The sequence below is a fragment of the Capricornis sumatraensis genome, chromosome 17, assembly GCF_032405125.1.
Source record: "Capricornis sumatraensis isolate serow.1 chromosome 17, serow.2, whole genome shotgun sequence".
In the NCBI taxonomy this organism is placed as follows: Eukaryota; Metazoa; Chordata; class Mammalia; order Artiodactyla; family Bovidae; genus Capricornis; species Capricornis sumatraensis.
Genome location: NC_091085.1, coordinates 25,450,732 through 25,472,061, shown reverse-complemented (window position 1 = coordinate 25,472,061; position 21,330 = coordinate 25,450,732). Strand labels below are relative to the sequence as shown.

Sequence of the window (21,330 nt, the reverse complement as noted above, 5' to 3'; positions counted from 1 at the left end):
GTGACGCCATCCAGCCAGCTCATCCTCTGTCGTCCCCTTCTTCTCCTGGCTGAATCCCTTTGCTGGTCACATGAAATTATCACAACATTGTTAATTGGCTATACTCCAATTTAAAATAAAACTTTTTTTTTTTTTTTAAAGCAATAAGAGGCTCCTGGCTTCCTTGGCTCAAAGCTATCCTAAGATCACCAATATCTATCATGACATCTGACAACATTCCTGTATCTTAACCATGAGTTTCCCATTCTTCTTACCTTTTCCCAGATTTTTCTCTTTTCCGTTCAATACTCCTAACGTTTATGGAGTCGATCAGGTATATTTGGCCGATGTTGCTAATTTTTCTGGATTCATGGGTGTATGTGGTATTATGCCAAATACACAGCATGCTTCTAATCTTTCCATAGCCCTCTCTCAGTTCTTACTATAATGCTTTGAAAATGGTAAAAGGTGAATACCATTTTGAAACGAGTTCAAATGTAAAGTTTGCACAGTAATTTAAATATATAGAGAGGTATGGCATGAGAAATGTTACCGCTTTTCTGTCTCAGGCAACCAAAGGAAGACAATGACAGGTGATTGTATATTTTGTTTAATACTTGCATTGTTTCTATAGCGCAATTATAGCAATCTTTAAATTGACTTCTCATTACAAATATTTGTCAAGTTTTGTTTCAGAAACATTTTTCCTACTCTCTTGCACATGCACCCAGACACACTACAAAAAACTCATTCATAACACAGTAAGGGCAAACATTATTCATGTAAACATCTTTCATTAATTTCCCATAATTTAAAAAAACCATAGAATTATAGATATTGAATAAGGCTCATAGATTTAGTTCAAATTCCACAAAAGACCAATCAAAGATGCTCACTAACTGTGATGAGGTTAACTTTTGGTTGCAATAAATGCTGAAAGCATTCCCTTGGCTTCCAATCCTTAAACATACCTCACAACCTAATTGATTTGTTTCAGGATAAAAAGAGAACACAGAAAACGCAGGAGAAAAAACTCTTGAAGTAGGGAGCTTGGAACCATGAACCCAACTCTCTTCTATGATAAGTAGACATGACATAGTCCCTGTAGCTTCCCAATGCATGAATCGAGATGAGTGACAGTCATCCAAAATGTAACCAAGTTGTATATTAAGATACATCAGTATGTGTGTACATATTGCTAGTATACACAGTGAAAATCTGTCATCATATTTATCATTTCATCCAGGACCAAAGTGGAAAAAAACAAAACCCACTCAAGCTGACTGTCATTATAAAGGAGTGTTCTAGTTAAGAGTCAGGGCAGTTGGGAGGTATGTCCTAGGGAGGTGACTGGTCTTGATGTTAAAACGACTTCTAACGATGGTGTGTCAAGTCACAGACAGAGGAAGCAATGATCTGCGTTATCCAAGGATGTCTCTCTCTGGTGGAAAGTTCGGTGCTTGGGTGCATAGTCGCCCAGAGCCGAGACAGGAAGTGGACTGTGCTGAGAAATGGGCCCTGCCTTGCCAGCAGGACCCTCCTCCATCCTCTCTCGAGGTGAAGGCCCGGAGGCAGGGACTGCTGGCAAAACCGAAGAAGTCCCACCCGGGGGATCTGAACCCCAACTCCACTGAGGGCAGCCTCCCTGACGTGTGTGACTAGGCAGTAAGGGTGGCGGTGGACGGCGGCCAGAAAACCTGTTCCAAGGTTCCCCGGCCACGTCTGGCTTCTGATTCTGCTGCCCTGCAAAGAAATTGTGCTCCAGATAACTGCACCGGTGTCTCTAATGCCTCTGAGTCACTCCCCGGCCCCTGAAGGCCTGGAGTGATGTCACTAAAGGGTGGACACAACTCCACGAGCACCTAACTTCCACCAGGAAGCGGCTGAGGCACTGGGGAAGCCTACGAGCTCTCTCCACGTCGGGGGCAACAACGCGGGGAAGTTGCCACGTGTCAGAGTTATTTGTAGGCTTTTGATTCTTTAAAAATCAAAATTGATCTGCATTATATCTCAATAGACTCAGAGAATTCTCACCAAAAATTTTTGCAATTTGTTTAAATAGCACTGGAATAATTCAACTTCATTTAAATATATTCATTCTACCATGAAAATAGTTCATACAAACATCTATTTACATACAAACACATTAAAATTTGTGAAAAGGGTTTCCATCCCTGTGGTTGTATGGCTTGAAATCGTTTTCATTGCTCTGAATATGTCTGCACACATTTGGCAAAATAAAACCTTAACAATTTAGTATTTTTTAAATAAAAACAGACACCGAAGTTCCAAATTCCTGAAAGAACAGAAAAAAAAAAAAAAAAAAAAACTATCAAGGTACCTCAAGTAGATGTAAAAATTTCATATATTTTGTGAACCTTTGATCTGCGGCAAATAAACATTACCACTATCAGTCTTGCAACATAGTTTTGCTTGTTTTTCTAAAACAGAAGATGTCTGGATTCTAAATCACTACTCTTAAGACAGAAACTTGAGGCAACTGTTTTAAAACAAAGCACAACAGAAAAACGATACCTTCCTGGAAGATCTTAAATGCAGTTTGCATTGAGTGATTTAAAATTTCGTAGATTAAAGGAAAGTTACTAAAGTGCCACATATGACTCACGGAGAAGACAACCCTTGAACTCACTGTTCACAGTTACTGCAATTTTATGGTTACAACTAAATATCGTCAATGGTTACACTTGGCCTTCACGCTGGCCTTTTTCAGGTTGTTGGTGATGAGGAAATTGTTTTTCAAGTGTGAAGAACCCCCAGAGGGCAGATAAGTTTAAAGACAGCCTCAGACAGGTTCAAAGGGGTCTTCAACAACAAATTTTCTTCTCAGTTTCTCAGGGAGACCAGGGATGAAGCAGGTTAAAATAAGAATAGGTACTGCAAAACTCAAGTCTTCCATGCCAGTTGCTTTTTAATCTCATCATTCCTTTTTCAGAAATTCCGTCCTTACTTTTGTTTTTTTTTTTCTGAGTCCATTCAAATGCCCATTTGGGGACATACTCCTACAGATTAGTTCCTATTCCTAACTCTAACACAAGATAATATTTTGTCATAGAAAAGCGGCTAAGGAAAAATCTAGTCATGCAGGAGTTGGACTGAGATGGCTCTGAGTGAATCTCTTGGGGACCATGGCATCACACACCCATCTCAGCGCTGGCCCTTTTTGGGGAGCCAGAAATTTACTCCTCTATCCCCACTACATGGATTCTTCCACATTTCTGTGCTGTTGCTCGTGAAACTACCTGCTTCCTGACACAGCTCCTTCCACAGCGGATATCAAGACTCAGTAGAAAAATATATCCCTCAGCTTTGGCTCGAACAGGGAAAAAACACCCTTATTCCCTCAGCAGTTCATTTCCTAGGGGACCCCGACCCCCTTGGCAGTTTTGTCTACCTACAGAACACAGCGAATCTTAAGGCGCCCTCTGACCCCACCCTGTGACGAAGTCTTACATTTAGGAGTGTGTCGGGGGAGGGCAGGGGACAGGAGGAGCGGTAGATTCAGATATGGATGCAGAGTGATGGAGAGAGGTACTCCTGGAGGGAAAGACAGACAGACAGGTCCCCACGGGCGCACACAGAGGGAGCAGGAGGGGGGATCAGCTGGTGGGAGGGGGGAGCAGCTGGTGGGAGGTTGTTATGTAGGCGCACTAGGGCATTCTCACAGATGACAGAGAGAGAAGAACGCGGAGGGCAGGAGAAAGAAGAGCCCGGAGATGCAGAGAGGCTCGGGATGGGGGCACTGCCTCCTCTGATGTGTCTGAATGTCATAGACACACTGCCGGGCTCTGAACTCAAAGTGCTGTCATTCACGATCTCACCTGAAAAATGGATTTGTGCTGGTTAATCACTACTATTTAATTCACTTCAATAGCTCTTATCAAAAGAAAAGAGAAATTCCATTTGAAGGGGGTAGCCCATTGATATAGAAATGACACCCCAGGGCAGCCTGAAGTCCTTGCTGTGGGGTCGGTCCTGTGCCAGGCTTCCCCTCGACCTCACTCCCAACACCACCGACCAGGGTTAGTTCAAGCCATCTTTCTCTGGAGACAGTCACTCACTTTGGGACACGTTTGAATGAAAGCACCTGTCGGAATACAAGTCCCAAGACTCCGTCCGTCTGTCACAGTTCACTGAACGGTCTCTTTCTACAGAATAGAAGCGATCCTATCCTGGTGCCTTTTAATCTGAAAACTTCTCAGCTCCCTTCCTGGAAGATCTTTCTGGCAGCCCTCAGAACTTCTCACAAGCGAACCAGCAGCATATCTCCCTGAAACCAAGGCCACTTAGCCGCTCTGTTGGGGGGGGACACAGGGGCTCTGGGAAAGCCTGCCCAAGGGAAAGGCTGAATCCTGTGCCTGGAGCAAACTGCCAGAACTGAAAGCTGTGAGTAGCCCTGGTTCAAGCACTTCTGTGAAGTTCTTCCCAGAGCACGTGTAACTGACACAAAACAGAAAACTTCCTCCTGCCTGTTTCTCTTCTGCTTTCTGAGCCTTCCCTAGTTACAGGAGCTACAGCGTGGAAGGCTTCAGCTTTCAAGACCAGACTGACTTGGTGACAGGTGCCCCGCCGCTGACAGCTGCGACTTGGAACAAATGTTAATCTCTAGACGCCCAGCTCCACAGCGAGGCATCTAGGGAAGGCATAGCTGTGGCATGCGGCGAGGGCGCTTGCCATAACCCCCAAACTCTCAGACTCCATTCAGAGCAATCCCAGTTAAATTACACACCTAATTAGCTAAACTAAAAAATAGGGGGTTTTCTCTTTATTTCTGCAGTTGTGATTACACATGGCTAGCAAAATGACTGAAATGCTATCGATACTGTTGCTTTTAAACTATACAGGTGTTAATCTTAATTCACAAGGCTTAGAAGCAGGTAAATGCTTTGAAATTACAATGATGAAGAGTTTTAGCGGTTAAGGTTTGATTTGTACCTAGTGATCAGTACGTCTCTCTTAATAGTAGCGATTTAAAAAGAAACGAAACAAAGGACTTTCAAATTCTGGATTAGAATTCAAGTTGGCTATTTGACTTTTGAATTCAATGCACTGCGCCACAAGCCAGACTGCTCTATGTTATGTACATTTAATGTGTATCTAAGGAGAAAAAAAATGACTAGCACTATTGAAGATACTGCAAAATTGCCACAGTTACTGCTTAGAAAGACTAATTTCCCTCTCTTCTTCCTTAAAGTATATATTACAACTCTTCCATAACTTAATGCAAACAAAGTAAATTCACTTCTTCTCACATCTTAAAGCAAAGATATCTTTGTTTACATGCGAGAATAATAATTCTATAATAATAGCCTGGCCCTAGGAGCCAGGTCTTTATATTAGGACATAATAATGAAACAATGACAGATCGATAGAAAGAGCCAGAGAGACCTACACACTGGCGCTGACACGGAATCTGTTTGGAAGTTTTCTCTTGTGAAAGATACCTAAGAGAGAGAAGAGGACTAAGGGGTGAACTCACCCAAAAAGTGGGGTTCTGTTCGCTAGGGAGGAAAAAACAAAGCCATTCTATTGCAAGAGACAGATCAAAGGTCAAAAGGCAAATTATACCACATTTAGAGAATAAAAATGTAGTAACTCTCCCTTTCCTACGGCACACATGCAAGTGTGGCAGCACGATTTGCATTGGCCATAGAAATAAACCTCATGGAAAAACCACTGACTAAAAATGACTGAAAAACCCCCTTATTTTCCCTTTTTTCAGTCTAATCATTTGGCATCTCTGAAGTGGTACAGATTTAGACTTGAACCACCCAAGAACATCATGCTGTCTTCTGTCAAGCGCTCGACAGTACCTCTCAGGAGGGTGTTGTTGCGAGGCTAGCTAATTTTAAATCTGGTATGAGTAATACAGTCAGACCTAGTTAGTATTCGAGAAAGTCGTAGCGAACGCAGAGTGAGAGGGTGTGATGTCACAGCATGAGCAGTCCCTGGTTGTCCCGTTGTCGGATAAACGTAGTGCATAGATCCAAGTTTCTATTCCAGGTCCCCTGAAGCCCGGAGCCAGGCCTTTCACTTCTGCTGGGTGGCCTGGAAGGCCTTCAGCTCCACCTGGTACCACTCGGGGGCTTCTGGCCCGCTCTTCCCTGGGGGGCTGTGGTCGTAGCCGTAGGCAACGGTGAGTTCCTCGTCGGCCTCCACGGCGCGGAGGGTGCGGATGCATTTGATGGGCCCGAACCGGGGGTGGACAAACCTAGACATCAAGATGCAGACAGTCATTCCCGGGTGGACCAGAAGGTCAGACGCAAAGCCTAGAAGGGCTGAGACGGAATCACCCACATGCTGTGGCCTGGACACCAGGGGCAGGTCCTCGGGGTGAGGGTCACAGAGGAGCCAGCATCAGCGTTACCTGGGAGCCTGGTGCTCACGGTGACACAGGCTACCCGACCCAGACCTGGCAGCGGAGTCTGCATTTGCACACCACCTCCCCTTCCCCGAGCTGACTCTAATGTGCGCATGCTCAGTCGCTCAGGCATGTCTGACTCTCTGTGGCCGCATGAACCGTAGCCCGCCAGTCTCCTCTGTCCTTGGGATTCTCCAGGCAAGAATGCTGGAGTGGGTTGACATTTCTTCCCCCAGGGGATCTTCCTGATCCAGGGATCAAACCCTCCTCTCCTGCCTCCTGCACTGCAGGCAGATTCTTTACCACTGCATTGCCGCTTAAAAAGCATGGCCCTGGGACTTCCCTGGTGGTCCAGCTGTTAAGACTCTCTGCTTCCAATGCAAGAGGCTGAGTTGGATCCCTGGTTCCAACTAAGATCCCACCTGCCATTTGGGATGGCCAAAATAAGTAAGTAAGTAAATAAAAAGTATGGCCCTATCTTCCTTTTTGAGCATATTTGGCACTCTGTATTTATAAATCAACAGCCAGATCTACCCCCGAAATCTGTCTTTAATGAGAAATCAGATTCAGTGTAGTCTGTCAGCATTTCAGCTCATCCGGCCTGTGGCATCAGATTACTTGGCTGTGTCTCAGGACAAGGGCACTTCTGGAGTTTTAAGAGAGAGCCCTGTGGATTTTCAAAAGCAAAAAATGCTGTATTCCATCTTGTACTTCTTGAGGAAGCGTTATTTTGTAGTTTTGAAAGTAAATGAAGATTTCTTTCCAAGAGGGAAGTCCTGCCATCCTGCTTCTTTCAGATTTCCCGCTGACCCATGCTGTGAAGGGAGAGGGTGGGCTCATGCTAGGATCATGCTCATCTGCCGAAGGCTCCCAGCCCGGCTCACCTGCACAGCTCCCTGCAGGGGAGCAGGGGCTAAATAAGTATTAATAGATTTGTGTCCTCTAACAAGGGGTTCCCAAGTGGTGCTAGTGGTAAAGAACCTGCCTGCCAATGCAGGAGATGTAAGAGACCTGGGTTTGATTCCTGGGTTGGGAAGATCCCCTGGAGGAGGGCACGGCAGTCCACCCCAGTATTCTTGCCTGGAGAATCCCATGGAGAGAGGAGCCTGGAGGGCTGCAGATACATGGAAAGCAGGGCCAGAAAAAATCTTCTGTTTTTGTATGCATATGGCTGAGTCTGTCTGGTTCACTTACAGTTACATTTTGAACAAAAGGCACTGACAGATCGCAGAAGGTCCTAGACCCTAGGTTAGATGGCACATGGTGCAAGACGGCGAGCACTTGGTGGGAGAGGTGTGTCTGCGGCGCATGGACATACTTTGTGTGGGATGAAGAGGAACAACCGCACCCTCACTTCAAGGGGCCTCAAAGTCTACCCGTCCTGGGTGTCCCGCTCCCTGGCAACCACACTTGATTTGGGGTTGAAGACTCTGGTGTGAGTCCTGGTTCCACACGTTGTTCCTGCCTCCTTCTGGAAATTCACCTCTGCACCTCTGAGTCTCACTTTCCTCCTCTGCAATCATAAGACTGGTGATTCTTATCCTCCAAGAGTTCCTGCGGTGACCAAGTGCTGTGCTCTGCTCAGTCACTTCAGTCATAGCTGTCTCTCTGTGATCCTCTGTAGCCTGCCAGGCTCCTCTGTCCATGGGATTCTCCAGGCAAGAATACTGGAGTGGGTTGCTATTTCCTTCTCCAGGGGCTCTTCCTGAGCCAGGGACTGAACCTGCATCTCCTGTGTCTCTTGCACTGGCAGGCAGGTAGGTTCTTCACTACCACATGTCCCTGGCACAACTGAAGACTCTCTTCAGTGACTAAGCATGTAAGCTAGCCTGTGGGTGTGTGAGATCGCGCATATGCACAGAATTCTCGAATGTGCTCTGGCACAAAAGATATTCCTGGACCAGGGATGTGGGAATTACTTATGAAAATCACAACTCTTGGTCTCTAAAATATTTCACTAAAAAAACAATACTCCTTACAGTAGAATATTACTCAGCCATAAAAAAGAAGAAAAATTGCTATCTGCAGCCATGTGGACAGACCTAGAGCTTATTATACTAAGTGAAGTAAGTCAGACAAAGACAAATATCATATGATATCGCTTATACATAGAATTGAAAAAAATGATACAAATGAACTTAATTTACAAAACACAGACTCACAGACATAAAACAAACAAACAAACTTATGGCTACCAAAGGGGAAAGGTGGGGAGGGAGGAGGGATAAATTAGGAGTATGGGATTAATATTAATAAATACACACTATTAATATTAATATTAATAGATACACACTACTATGTAGAAAAGAAACAATAAGAACCTACTGTACACTACAGGGAACTATATTCAATATCTTATAATAACCTATGAAGGAAAAGCATCCGAAAAAGAATACATACATATATATATATGAATCATTTTGTCCTACACCTGAAACTAACACAATATTGTAAATCAGATACTTCAAAAAAAAAGAAAAAAATACTCCTGAAATGGAGCTCTAGTTAACCTTGTGGTACACCAAAAAAAAAACAAAACAAAAAAATCCCACAAGAAGCCTGAGATTTCTCTTATTATCATATCCTCTTGCATTTTCATTTTCCTACTCATTTTCATTATTTTCAGAGTAGAAAATAGACTGAAAGGAAAGAACTCAGTGTCAGGTGCCGATGCTTCAAGGCAGCCCTAAACCACAGAGGTTAAGAGCACTTCACTTTGACAAGAGCCCTGTGTTTCTTGTCCCTGATCTGGGATACTGGTAATACTCACCAGTAATACTGGTGGCCCCACGAAGCTACTGGGAAGATTGAATGACATTGTGCACAGAAGCTTGTACCACAGTACTGGCCTGGAGGAAGCGCTCAGGAAACAATGGGCAAGACCAGCCCTCAGACCAAACCTCTGACCACGCAGTTCGGCTCCCTGTTGATGAGTAACCTATATCTACAGCAAGGGAAGCAGTTCCTGTCTGTCCATCTGGCACACTGTACTGGACTACAGGTAAAACAGCTTACAGAAGTTGTTGTTCTGTGTTAGAGTGTGCTAACAGTACCAGTGATCTTAGAAACCAATGAATCCCATGCACTGGTAGCTGAATGTTCTATCTGATTATTACTCAGGGAGTCTCTCCCGGGGCTTCTCAGGTGGTGCTCGTGGTAAAAGAACCCACCTGCTAAGGCAGGAGACATAAGAGATGCGGGTTTGACCCCTGGGTCAGATCCCCTGCAGGAGGGCATGGCACTCCACTCCAGTGTTCTTGCCTGGAGAATCCCGTGGACAGAGGAGCCTGGCAGGCTACAGTCCATAGGGTCACAGAGTTGGACACACCTGAAGTGACTTGGCACAGTCTCTCCATGACCCCAAATAATTAATCATTCACATTGGGCTTGAAAAAAAATTTTTTTTCTGAGGAGAGACTTGATTTTGCACAAATGGTGCCTTCTCTTTTCTCCTATGCTCTCTTACTTTTGATGAGAAGAGTCATATCCTTGCCATGAAATCACAAAACTTGTTCGTTTTAAGGGGTAGCATTTATAATCCTTCATTACCACGGGTTTAAATGGTTGCTGTTCAGCTGTGTGCAGCCTGGAACGATGCTTTGGCCTAATTTACATTGGCCATGAAAGCCTTGGAGTTAATAACAGTGTCAGTTTCATTTCACATGACGCATGTCCTTTGCCATTTCTACTCGCCCTTTAAACAGAACTTGTAGCTTCAGTGCTTGGTAATGGCTGCCAAGGAGAGCAAGCGACTGCCAGAACAATTTTAAAGCCATCTCAGGGATGCAAGAAGGGACACTTGAATCCTGGCACTGCTCCTACAGATTAAACGCACACGATCTGATACCGCTTATGTTAAGCAAGAGGACCAAGCACAGCAAACTACAGGTGAGCAGGAAAGACTGCACACGGCTCCTGGCTGCTAGGAGGAACTGTCATCCTCAGGCTGAGCTAGAGACAGCAGTGACATGGAATCTCAGCTATCCCTTTAAGGAATAGTCAGAGATGCTTGACTTTGGGAAGACAGTTTGGGAGCGCATGAAAATTACTATGATGTATGTAGGACTACTATGTGGAAGAGACATTGACATTGTACACAAGCAGAAAAGGGATAATTAGGGCCAAGGGCTGGAGAGTACAGGGAAACCCACTGGGGCTCAATAGAAAGAACCTTCTAGTCACCAGAGCCCAACAGCTAACTCCATAGTATGTATTTGTTTGTCCAGACAGCTGCCTTTGTGGATAACGGTAAGGTTCTCATCCATGGAGGTTTCCAAGAGGTTCAGTGTGCCATTGGAAGGGGAGGCTCAAACTGAAAGAGATTATTTGAAGTTTTAAAACTAATGACTGTGGTGAGATGTAACTCATGCTTCATAAAATGCGCCCATTTAATGTGTACAATTCAGTGGTTTTCAGTTGTGCAACCACAGCCACTAACTTTGGAAGCCTCAAAAGGAACTTCCCACAACCTAAATGTCTATCAAGAGAGTGATGAATAAAGAAGACACAGTACATATATACAATGGACTGTTGGAAAAGAATGAAATAAGGTCATCGGTAGCAACATGGGTGGCCTGGAGATTGTCATAGTGAGTGAAGTCAGTCAGACAGAAAAAGAGGAATATGATATGATATCACTTACACATGAAATCTAAACAGGTGATACAATTGAAAACTTATTTACAAAACAGAAATGGACTCCCAGACTTAGAGAATGAACTTATGGTTACCAGAGGGGAAAGGTGAGGCGAAGGGATAGTTAGGGAGGTGGAGATTGCCATGTACACACTGCTATATTTTAAGTGGATAACCAACAAGGACCTGCTGTATAGCACCTGAACTCTGCTCAAGGTTATGTGGCAGCCTGGATGGGAGGGGACTTTGGGGGAGAATGGATACAGGTATATGTATGGCTGAGTCCCTTTGCTGCCCAATTGAAACTACCACAACCTGCTAATCAGCTATACTCCAATATAAAATTATAAAAAGGAACTTCCATGCTCATTAGCCATCAACTTTCGCTCCCCCAACCCCGGCCCCCAGCTCTAGGCAAGCACTGATGGGCATTCTGTGTCTGGGGCTATAGCGGACTGTTCATACAAATGGAGTCACACACCACACGGTCTTTAGTGACTGGCTCCTTGCGTGTTTTCAAAGGCTCATCCATATTGTTGCATGTGGCAGTATTTCATTCCTCTTGGCTGTCAAATGATAGGGACTCTGATTTTATGGTTTTTTTTTTTTTTTCCCAACACCGAGACCTCACGCCCTAGGTTTAGGATTTTACGGTTCTCCTTCTTTTCACATCATAAAAGGATTCCCTAATCTCTACAGTGCAATTTCAATTTGTCCTATTACTTCCAATGACACTATCCTTAATTTTCCAGGATGAGAGAGCTGAAGAACAGAAAAAAAAATCCACAATAAAACAGCAACCATGAAGTATAGTGTATTCCCACGAAGTATAGTATTTTCACAGCATGTCTACACTTTGAAGCACTTTTCTATTTCTGAGTTTCAAGCAATAAGCATGAGTAGCCGCCTGGCAGAGGACCCTCTGATATTGTGAGGGAGCCACCTTCCTTGGGGTGGGATAACACCTCTGAGGTGCCCTCCTCATTCTCGGGGCCCCGCGGCACTGGCAGCTTGGTGTCCTACTCACATGTCATAGATACAGTTTGGAGTGAAGGAGTGATTTGCCTTGTGTCCCAAGGAGGCACAGTACTTGGATACATGGTTGTAGGGCTCAGGCACATCAATGACCGTTTCCTCGTCAAGGGAGAGGGTGTTCCCGTTGAGAGCCCAGTCCCTGCTGTCAACCTGCAGAAAACAAGAAAGTGAATGTTGGAAACGAGCTTCCTCCCAGGAACTCAAAGGACACTGAAGATATTAACTCGTTTATCCCTAACCTCATGAGTGCCACGTAAATGGCAAAAGCCCATGGCAGCGGTCCCCAACCTTTCCGGCAACGGGAACCAGTTTTGTGGAAGCCAATCTTTCCATGGGTCAGAGTGAGGGGATGGTTTCAGGATGATTCAAGTGTATTACACTTATTGTTCACTTTATTTCTGTCATTATTACAGCAGCTCCACCTCAGATCATCAGGAATAGACCCTGGAGGTCGGGGACCCCTGGCCTAAGGCATCCCTTGCACTTTGATGGTGCATACTGCACACACTGATGGTGGGAAGAGCATACATGAGCAGTGCAGGGCAGCTCAACTTACTACTTATTTTTTAAGTAATTAAATTGATTGACTGATTGATTGATTTTTGCCTGTGCTGGGTCTTCGTTGCTGCGAGGGCTTTTCTCTCGCTGCAGTGAGCAGGGGGTTCTCTCCAGCTGTGGTGTGCAGGCTTCTCATTGTGGTGGCATCTCTTTTTGCTGAGCACAGGCTCTAAGGCAAGCGGACTTCAGCAGGTGGGCACATGGGCTCAGCAGTTGCGGCTCCTGCACTCTAGAGCACAGGCTCAGTAGTTGTGGCACCAGGCTTAGTCATTCTGTGGCATGTGGGATCTTCCCAGATCAGGGATAGAACCTATGTCTCCTGCATTGGCAGGTGGGTTCTTCACCCCTGAGCCACCAGAAAGTGAAAAGTGAAAGTGTTAGTTGCTCAGTCATGTCTGACTCTTTGCAACCCCATGGACTATAGCCCACCAGGCTCCTCTGTCCATGTGAATTTCCCAGGCAAGAATGCTGGAATCGGTTGCCAATCCCTTCTCCAGGGGATCTTCCCCACCCAGGGATCAAACCTGGATCTCCTGCATTGCAGGCAGATTCTTTACCGTCTGAGCCACAGGGAAGCCCATGAGCCACCAGAGAAGTCTTCAACTTACTATTAATTAACTTTCCCCTATCTTATATAAAAAAGGAATTTGGAAGGTGTTTAGGTCATGGGGGCAGGTAGAGCCTTTATGAATAAGACCAGAGTTCTTATAAGAGACCCCTGAGACTCCCTCATCCCTCCTGCCATGTGTAGTTAGAGCAAAAAAAGGGACATCAACGAAGCAGGAAGCAGGCTCTCACCAGACACTGAATCTGTTGGCACCCTGATCTCTGACTTCCTGGCTTCTAGAACTGTGAGAAAGAAGTTTCTGTTGTTCATAAGCTACCTATTGTACAATGTCTTTACTATAGTAGTCTGAGGTTGGCCATAGAATGATATCTGACCAATTTTATAAAAAGCCTAGTCTTTTGTTCCTTTATATTCTTAGTGAACATTAAAGTAAAAGGACTAATGAGAAAATTAAGGGTGTGTGAAACAAAGCCCTTTAACCAATCAAACTGAGTTCCCACTTCTACCCCACTCACCTCTTGGTGTGTAATTCGGACTCCATTGTAAAAAGATATAACAGTATTGGGTCCCGCAGCTACCTTTGAAAATAGTCCTTCTCCAGCACTGGAAATGAGAGATTCAGCAACATAAACCCTAAAAAGAAAAAAAAAAAGCAAATGATTTGTTTTAGTTTGATGATATCATCCCTTACTAACCACCCAAATACCGGCATAGCTATAGAATCCAAAATGTCAGTTCATAGTAATCCAATGAGGAAGAAAGAAAAAGTGAAATACAGATTTTGGCACTGAAAACTGGAGAATGGTGTATACTTATGACTCTCATTGCTCTCTAATAAAGGGATTATTAGTATACATCCACAAAGTAACTCAGTGCTTGATATAAGGTTTTTAAAAATTTGTATGTTTTAATTAATGACAATTTCCACTGTGTTCTTGGACTAAAACATTTCTCAAAGCTAATTAAAGCTATACCCAAGGTTACCAACCCTGAGATGAACCTTCTACATAAAAGAGTGACAAATAATTAATAAAAAATACTCAATAAGTACTTCCCAACAAAGGAGTTTATAACAGATTAGCTAACTCTGGCCCAAGGATCAAATCTGGCTGTTGTCCGTTTTTGTAAATAAAGTTTTATTGGGACATACCCACACCTATTTGTTCAGTATTATCTATGACTGCTTCGAGGTTACAAAGGCTGACTTGAGTAGCTGCTGTAGAAACTCACAAAGCCTAAAACATTGACCACATGGTCCTTTACAGAACAAGTTTGCCAAGTGCTGGTTTTAAGAAGATAGAACTCATGATTATAGAGCAAGATTTATTAAGAGAGTGAGGGCGTGCATGTTAAGTCGCTCAGTTGTGTCGGACTCTTCATGGAGCCTGCCAGGCTCCCCTGTCCACAGGATTTCCCAGGTAAGAATAGTGGACTGGGTTGCCATTTCCTTCTCTAGGGGATCTTCCCGATCCAGGAATCGAACTCACATGCCCTATGGCTCCTGCACTGGCAGGCAGCTTCTTTACCCCTCCACCACCTGGAAAGCCCCTTATTCGGAGACTACATGCCCCAATCACATAATTTCAATTATTCCAGCCCTTGTGGTGGATAAAGAGTCTGGTGGAAAAGGTCATTTGGGATTTCTGTTATGTAGATCTTCTGCTTATTAGATGGCCTGGAAGGCTGAATTACTGCTTCCACCTCCCGACTCTCTCCCTGGGACAGTCAGTCTGATTCTTGGTCACGTGACTACCCTTCTGCTTATATGGAGGATAATGTCCCTGCCTGACTTGGTCCTGGCTGTGTGATCTGCTTTGTCACTAGGCAGAAGTGACTGCAAAGCTAGGTCTCGGGTGTTAAGAAGCATGGCAAGTTTCTGCCAGCTTCCTTGAGCTTCCATTCATCTCCACAAGGAGAAGATGCCCCAGGGGGCTGTTGTTTGCTTAGCCTGAGTCTTGGAATGAAGGCATGTGAGACAGACCGGAACCCAACTTGAAACCTGGATCACAGCCTAGTCCAGCTGAGCCGAGTGGAACCCAGTCAAAAGTGGCTGAGCCTCAGCCAATCTACAGAAGTATGAGCACAAAAGAAAATATTTGCTTTCATAAATCGCTGGTAGTCTGAGGCTACTGTTATGTGGCATTATCAGAATGACAGTAACAAAAACAGACAGATCCATATGGTTAGGGGACCGTTGTGTTTGGGGGGCTAACAAAGACCAAATCTTTCTCTCTGCAAACAGGCCAGAGCCTCATCTCAAGAAAGGGGCCATTCATTCATTGTGACATTGTAGTGTCAGCCCTGTCAGTTACACCAGGGAAGAGGCCTTTTCTCAGATGCGGACAGAAAAGAAATGGAAGGCATGATTACAGAGTGAGGCCAAGAGAAAGTCAAGTGCAGATGGCACTCTTACCCACAAACAGGCCAGTCACTGGGGGATACGAACCGCAGTCAAGAGATGAGAGAAAGCCATTCCAGGAATCCAGAGCTAGAGTTTAGCTAGCATGTCAAATGGAATGGGGCTTGACACTCTAGAACGGAGCTTATAATAGAATTGTAGTTCGTAAGCTGGAATGTTTTTATGCTTCTTACATTTTATTTACTCCTATCTTCCCGTAGTGAATAAAGAAATTATCTTGTGCTCCAGACCCTCTCAGCTGGGCTAAGTAAAGCAGCAGACATCTGGTCCTGCCTCAACTAGAGCTTTCAAGAGTGTGAAATGCTCCCAAGGGGCTAATAGAGCCTCCCACGCCAAGAGCCCCAAGAAAGCAGACACCTGGGCAGGGTTATATTGGGCTGCCTGACCCAACTGCTGTCCCTTTGTAGAAGCTTCATTCTGGGACCGACACACAGGCTGTTCTGTGCTTTATGGACAGAGAAACTCTCTTACAGGGACAGATGCTGTATGACCATAAAAACGCTCTTTCTCAGAATATACATTTTTTTTCTGCTAGGGAACTCAGCCTGAGTAGAGGGCCACCAAGGAGCAATAATTCCCACCACAAGAGTTATTTAATCTCACATAAATGATGCCATTAAACCCACAAGGGAACAATTACCTCTCTGATTCATATGGGTCTGGAAGAAGAGCATTGGTAGAAATGCAAGATGAAGTTGACTTATCAAAGTGGTACACCGAACCTAAAACACAAACAAAAATTTCAGTACAGGCCCAGAGTTAGGGAAGTGCTTCAAGAACATTTCTCTCATCAATGGGACCAGCATAAGTTAAATAATGCGAAATGTTTTACTCAAGTTAGACCAACTAGAATGAAATTCTTCAGTATAAACGGAGAGCTTTTTTCAAATAATAGTTTTTCATGATAAGAAAGTTTACTTATTCTGAATGTGCAAACACAATAAAATTCTTAGCTTCATTCTCCATCATATTCATTATGCATCTCTTGGTGACTATAATAACATTCATTATTTTTAAGATAATTTATTAGTGAATACATAAATCCCAACCCATTTTGTCACCTAGTAAAAGATGCAGATACGGGGTTTCTTTCTTTTGCTGAATATCCAAGTGGAAAAAATACAGAGATACTTCGGAAAAAGTTAATCTTAAGTAATAATTTTTTATTACTCCTGAAATGCTTTCGTTATGTTCAGGAATATAATAATGAAGATGGATACCATGTTACAAAGCATAATTAACTTTCACTCTTTCATTCTTTAAATATCTGCAATTACATGAGTGACCTACATCTAAGCATCATCCAACCCATTGGTAGAACTCATGTTATACTTCTAAGATCATTCCTGATTTGAGAATCGTTAAGTATAACAAATATTGTTATAACATCAAATATTCTTATACTAGGGGATTAAAATCTGATGGTTCGTTTGTTGAACTTTGTGATGCTGAATTGAGTTGCTAAAAGATATTTTTCGGTTATTATTGAATACAGCAATTGGATGCTTAGTAGATGGCATGGGTACAGGTGATAATGTTAATTCTAATTAAAATATGTGATAGGATGAAATAGTTGCTGGCTGGCTAGATAACATGCTTCTTACAAGCAGGTTTACACCAGTAATTACAAACTGCTGTGCAAAATATAAATGGTTAGTTTTCCGATTTGCTCTGGAGTTTTGTTATCAGGTCTTCACAGCCATCAGGAATATCTCCTAAAATTCCATTTTTGCTTTTGATTCACATTTTTCTTTATTCACATGATTTAAAAGCTGCCTGTGTAATTAAAATTTTTAATCGAGAAAAGGCTTTGTCATGAAAACTTGAGATCTCTCTCTGGTTGGATAAGACTGGATAATAGTTTTAAATTTTCCTTGTGGTTTTTTTCACACTAGACACAGTCTGTAGAATCCAACCACCCACCCTTGGCAATTGTCTCTTTCACTAAAAATAAACATTCAGCCTCACTAGAATTAAGGAGAACAGACTGCTTTTGATAAAGCATTAACAAAGTCATCTTATTTCTATTAAAGTGGTTCAGAAACCAATTAGTAATTTATTTCAGAAATGAAGGCACACAGCCATTCTAGAATTAACATTGCTGCTGCTGCTAAGTCGCTTCAGTCGTGTCCGACTCTGTGCGACCTCATAGACGGCAGCCCACCAGGCTCCCTTGTCCTTGGGATTCTCCACGCAAAAACACTGGAGTGGGTTGCCATTTCTTTCTCCAATGCATGAAAGTGAAAAGTGAAAGTAAAGTTGCTCAGTCATGTCCGACCCTCTGCGACCCCATGGACTGCAGCCTTCCAGGCTCCGCCATCCATGGGATTTTCCAGGCAAGGGTACTAGAGTGGGGTGCCATTGCCTTCTGTGAGAATTAACATTACTTCTCTGCAAAGAATTAGCCCCCAAGAACCCTCCCAGAGCACGAGGAAGACATACGGTGTTCCAAAGGCTAATAAGTAAAGAAACAAGTTTACTCCTGAAAAGTCAATATTTTAGGCACTAAGGCATCATAAATTATCCATTAAGCAGTTCTTAAGTAGTTCCCAATGGTTACCGGGTCCTCTTTCTTTCTTTCTTTCAATACAATCAAAACCCAAATTAATGTCTCAGACTAAAAGTCTGAGATCAGTCCATGTCACGGACCATTTGAGTATTTTCAAGAGAGAGAATTAAAATACAGGGAATTGGTTACACAGAAGATAGAAGAGCTGAGAAGCCAAAGAAGGCAATGAAGAGCCCAGAAACTGTCAAGAGCAGAAAGCCATAACCCTGAGTCACAGGAGCAGTGTTAGTTACTCAGTCGTATTCGACACTTTGTGACCCCATGGACTGTAGCCTGGCAGGCTCCTCTGTTCATGGAATTCTCCAGGCAAGGATACTGGAGTGGGTTGCCATGCCCTTCTTCAGGGGATCTTCCCCACCCAGGGATTGAACCCAGGTCTCCTCCATTGGCAGGCAGATTCTTTACCGTCTGAGCCACAGAGACATTCCTGGACCTCTGGAGCTGCGGGAGCCCAGGGAAGCTGGATCCGAGGGGAACCGTCCTGCTAGGAGATGGAATCAGGAGACAGGCCCCTGCTGGGGACTCTACGGGACACACCGAGGGCTTCTCCCTGCTCCTGTCCCTGGTCTGTGGCCAAACCCAGACAGAAGCTGGAGGCACGGAGCCTGGGAAATGCACCAGGCAAGGGGCAGACACCCCCGCCTGCAGTAAAGCAGGGCAGGGAAGGCTGAGAACCAGCACACAACTGATTAAAGGAAGTTCAAATAAGAAAAGAAAAAAAAAAAAAAACACCCCAAACCTCACATTCCCAAACCAAACATTTCTGTGGAACAGGCATCCTATTGTGCACAAATTCTCCTAAGAACTCTCATCTCCTTTCCTTAGACTAAAACTTTCCTCACCAATGTGCTAAGTGCCAACTACACATAAAACACCATGTTGGGGGCTGTGCAGATACAAGCAGGAGTCATATCATATCTCTTCCTGCTTTCAAGGAGTCAATGTGTCTTTTCCAATGCTGACTGTCCCTCCCTCTGCTCCCTTAGACAGGCTGAAGGCACCCTCTCCTCCCTCTATTCCCCTGTTATTGGTACTATGACCTGGGACTGCAATTCATCCATTCACTTGATGAACATTACTTCTAAGAGGGGAGCCAAGCCATAAGGATGGAACAGGCAAGGATTTCCCTTGCAGCCCAGTGGTTGGGACTCTGCACTTTCACTGCCGAGGGCCCAGGTTCAACCCCTGGTTGGGGAACTAAGATCCTGCAAGCTGCATGGAATGGCCAAAAAAAATAAACTAGTAAGGACCTATTGTATATCACAGGGAACTCTACTCAATACTCTAATGGCCTATATGGCAAAACAATCTAAAAATGAGTGGATATATGTGTGGGCATAACTGATTCACTTTATTGTACACCTGAAACTAAAACAACACTGTAAATCGACTATACTCCAATAAACATTTAAAGAATTAAATTTAAAAGATGAAACTTCTGATTTAATAGTCCTGAAGGGGGCCTGACAACCTGCATTTCTAAGAAACATTCAAGTGATGCTGATAATTGCACTAAAAAAGAGACGGAACAGGCATTAGCCAGGGAATGGAATTGCCATGTAAAGAGGAGAAGAAGAAATGAGGAGAGAAGAAATTCCAGGCAGAGGCACAAGGAAACTCAGCAAGAAGCGTGGAGAGAGAGAAGCAGTTTGTTGACCCAAGAGCACAGAGTCAGGAGAAGGCAGTGAGGGGGGTCTGAGGTGAGACACTTGCATTCTGTTTGCCCCTCCCACAACCACTGGGCCAGAAGCCGCATGACCCGAAAGCCCTCATCTGTCAGCCAGTTGGCGGCTCAGTACTTGTAAGTGGAAGAGGAAGGAGACAGAAACGAAAGGGGCGGAACACAGAGCAAAGACTGGGCCTGGTTCCTCCCAGCCACCCAGAGCAACTGTGTCTTCTGACCCTTCTGAGACCCAAATTATTCAACCCAGCCTTAAAAGAACTGAGGCCTGCTGGAATCTTGCCAATAAATCCACCCCTCCTTTTCTGGTCTTCAGTGAGTTTGAGGAAGGTGCTTGCTATTTGCATCAGGAGTTCTAAGAAAAACCATAATTCCCCTGAGACTGATCACCCTCACTTTCCAAAATGTGTTTCATACTTATACCAAGAAGAGTGTAATAACCACAATAACTTCCCTGATGGGGCTTTATGGTAGGTGCCAACATCTCTATTTTATAAGGAAGAAACAGGTTCTAAAAGGATAAGTAACCTGCCCCAAGCCACAATACAGTAAATGCTGGAGCCAAGACTCCAAGGAGGTGACTCTCAAGTTCAAGACTCTTGCGGCTAGAAGTGTTGCCAGTTCTGAAGTTTTAAAATCTGCATCACCAACTGGGATCTCCCAGTGGCCGGAGTCTCCTCATTTCTAAACATTGTAACACTGTCTCCTATTGAAATGGACATGAAGAGTGCAGATATTAGAGTTTAAAGTTCAAAGATTACCTTCACACTTAAAAAAAAAAAACCACTTCATTGTGGAATGATTTTAAATTTACATAAAAGTTGCAAACATAGTACAGAGAGCTCCTGATGCCCCTCACTGTTCTCCTAATGTTAATTTCTTATGTTACATGGTACATTTGTCCAAATTAAGAAACCAACATAGCATTACTATTGAGTGAACTCCAGACTTTATTCAGATTTCACCAGTTTTTCCACGAATGTCCTTTTTCTGTTCCAGGATCCAATCCAGATTCCCATACTGCATTTAAAATGCCTCAGTTTTTAACTTAAAAAAACAAAAACGGAGACATTTATAACAACCCAAGTTGCAGCTAAATGTAAAGTGCTAGCTTTCCTATTTTTGGACAACCACCCTTTGGAGAATCTCCTTCCAATCCACAGAGCTAAATATTATCTAGGCCCAGCAATGCCTAGATGCACTATCTTTTCTACTTTATTTTTCTTATACCTTAACTTAGATTGGAAATGCATATATGTCGGGAAGATCCCCTGGAGAAGGAAATAGCAACCCACTCCAGTATTCTTGCCTGGAAAATCCCATGGACAGAGGAGTCTGGTGGGCTACAGTCCACGGGGTTGCAAAGAATCAGACACGACTGCGTACTTGACTTTACTTTCACACATTGTTTTCTCAGGAATCAGACCAATTTAGCTTTCTTAATATTGTGCCACTCAGAATACAAAACCTTGATTTCTTTCTTTGTATATTTTCCAGATTTTCTACA

At 43.8% G+C, this 21,330-nt stretch overlaps 1 protein-coding gene across 1 annotated transcript in view; it reads right to left on the bottom strand.

Moving 5' to 3' along the window:
- Window positions 1-654: 654 nt before the first annotated feature.
- Window positions 655-21,330, bottom strand: part of SETD7 (SET domain containing 7, histone lysine methyltransferase) — a 50,306-nt gene continuing 29,630 nt past the window's right edge. The window contains exons 5-8 of the mRNA XM_068989486.1: window positions 16,214-16,295; window positions 13,670-13,787; window positions 12,021-12,178; window positions 655-6,208 (exon numbers count right to left, since the gene is read on the bottom strand). Of these exons, the coding sequence (XP_068845587.1) occupies window positions 6,028-6,208; window positions 12,021-12,178; window positions 13,670-13,787; window positions 16,214-16,295 (539 nt within the window). The 3' untranslated portion in view covers window positions 655-6,027. The remainder of the gene's footprint in view (window positions 6,209-12,020; window positions 12,179-13,669; window positions 13,788-16,213; window positions 16,296-21,330) is intronic.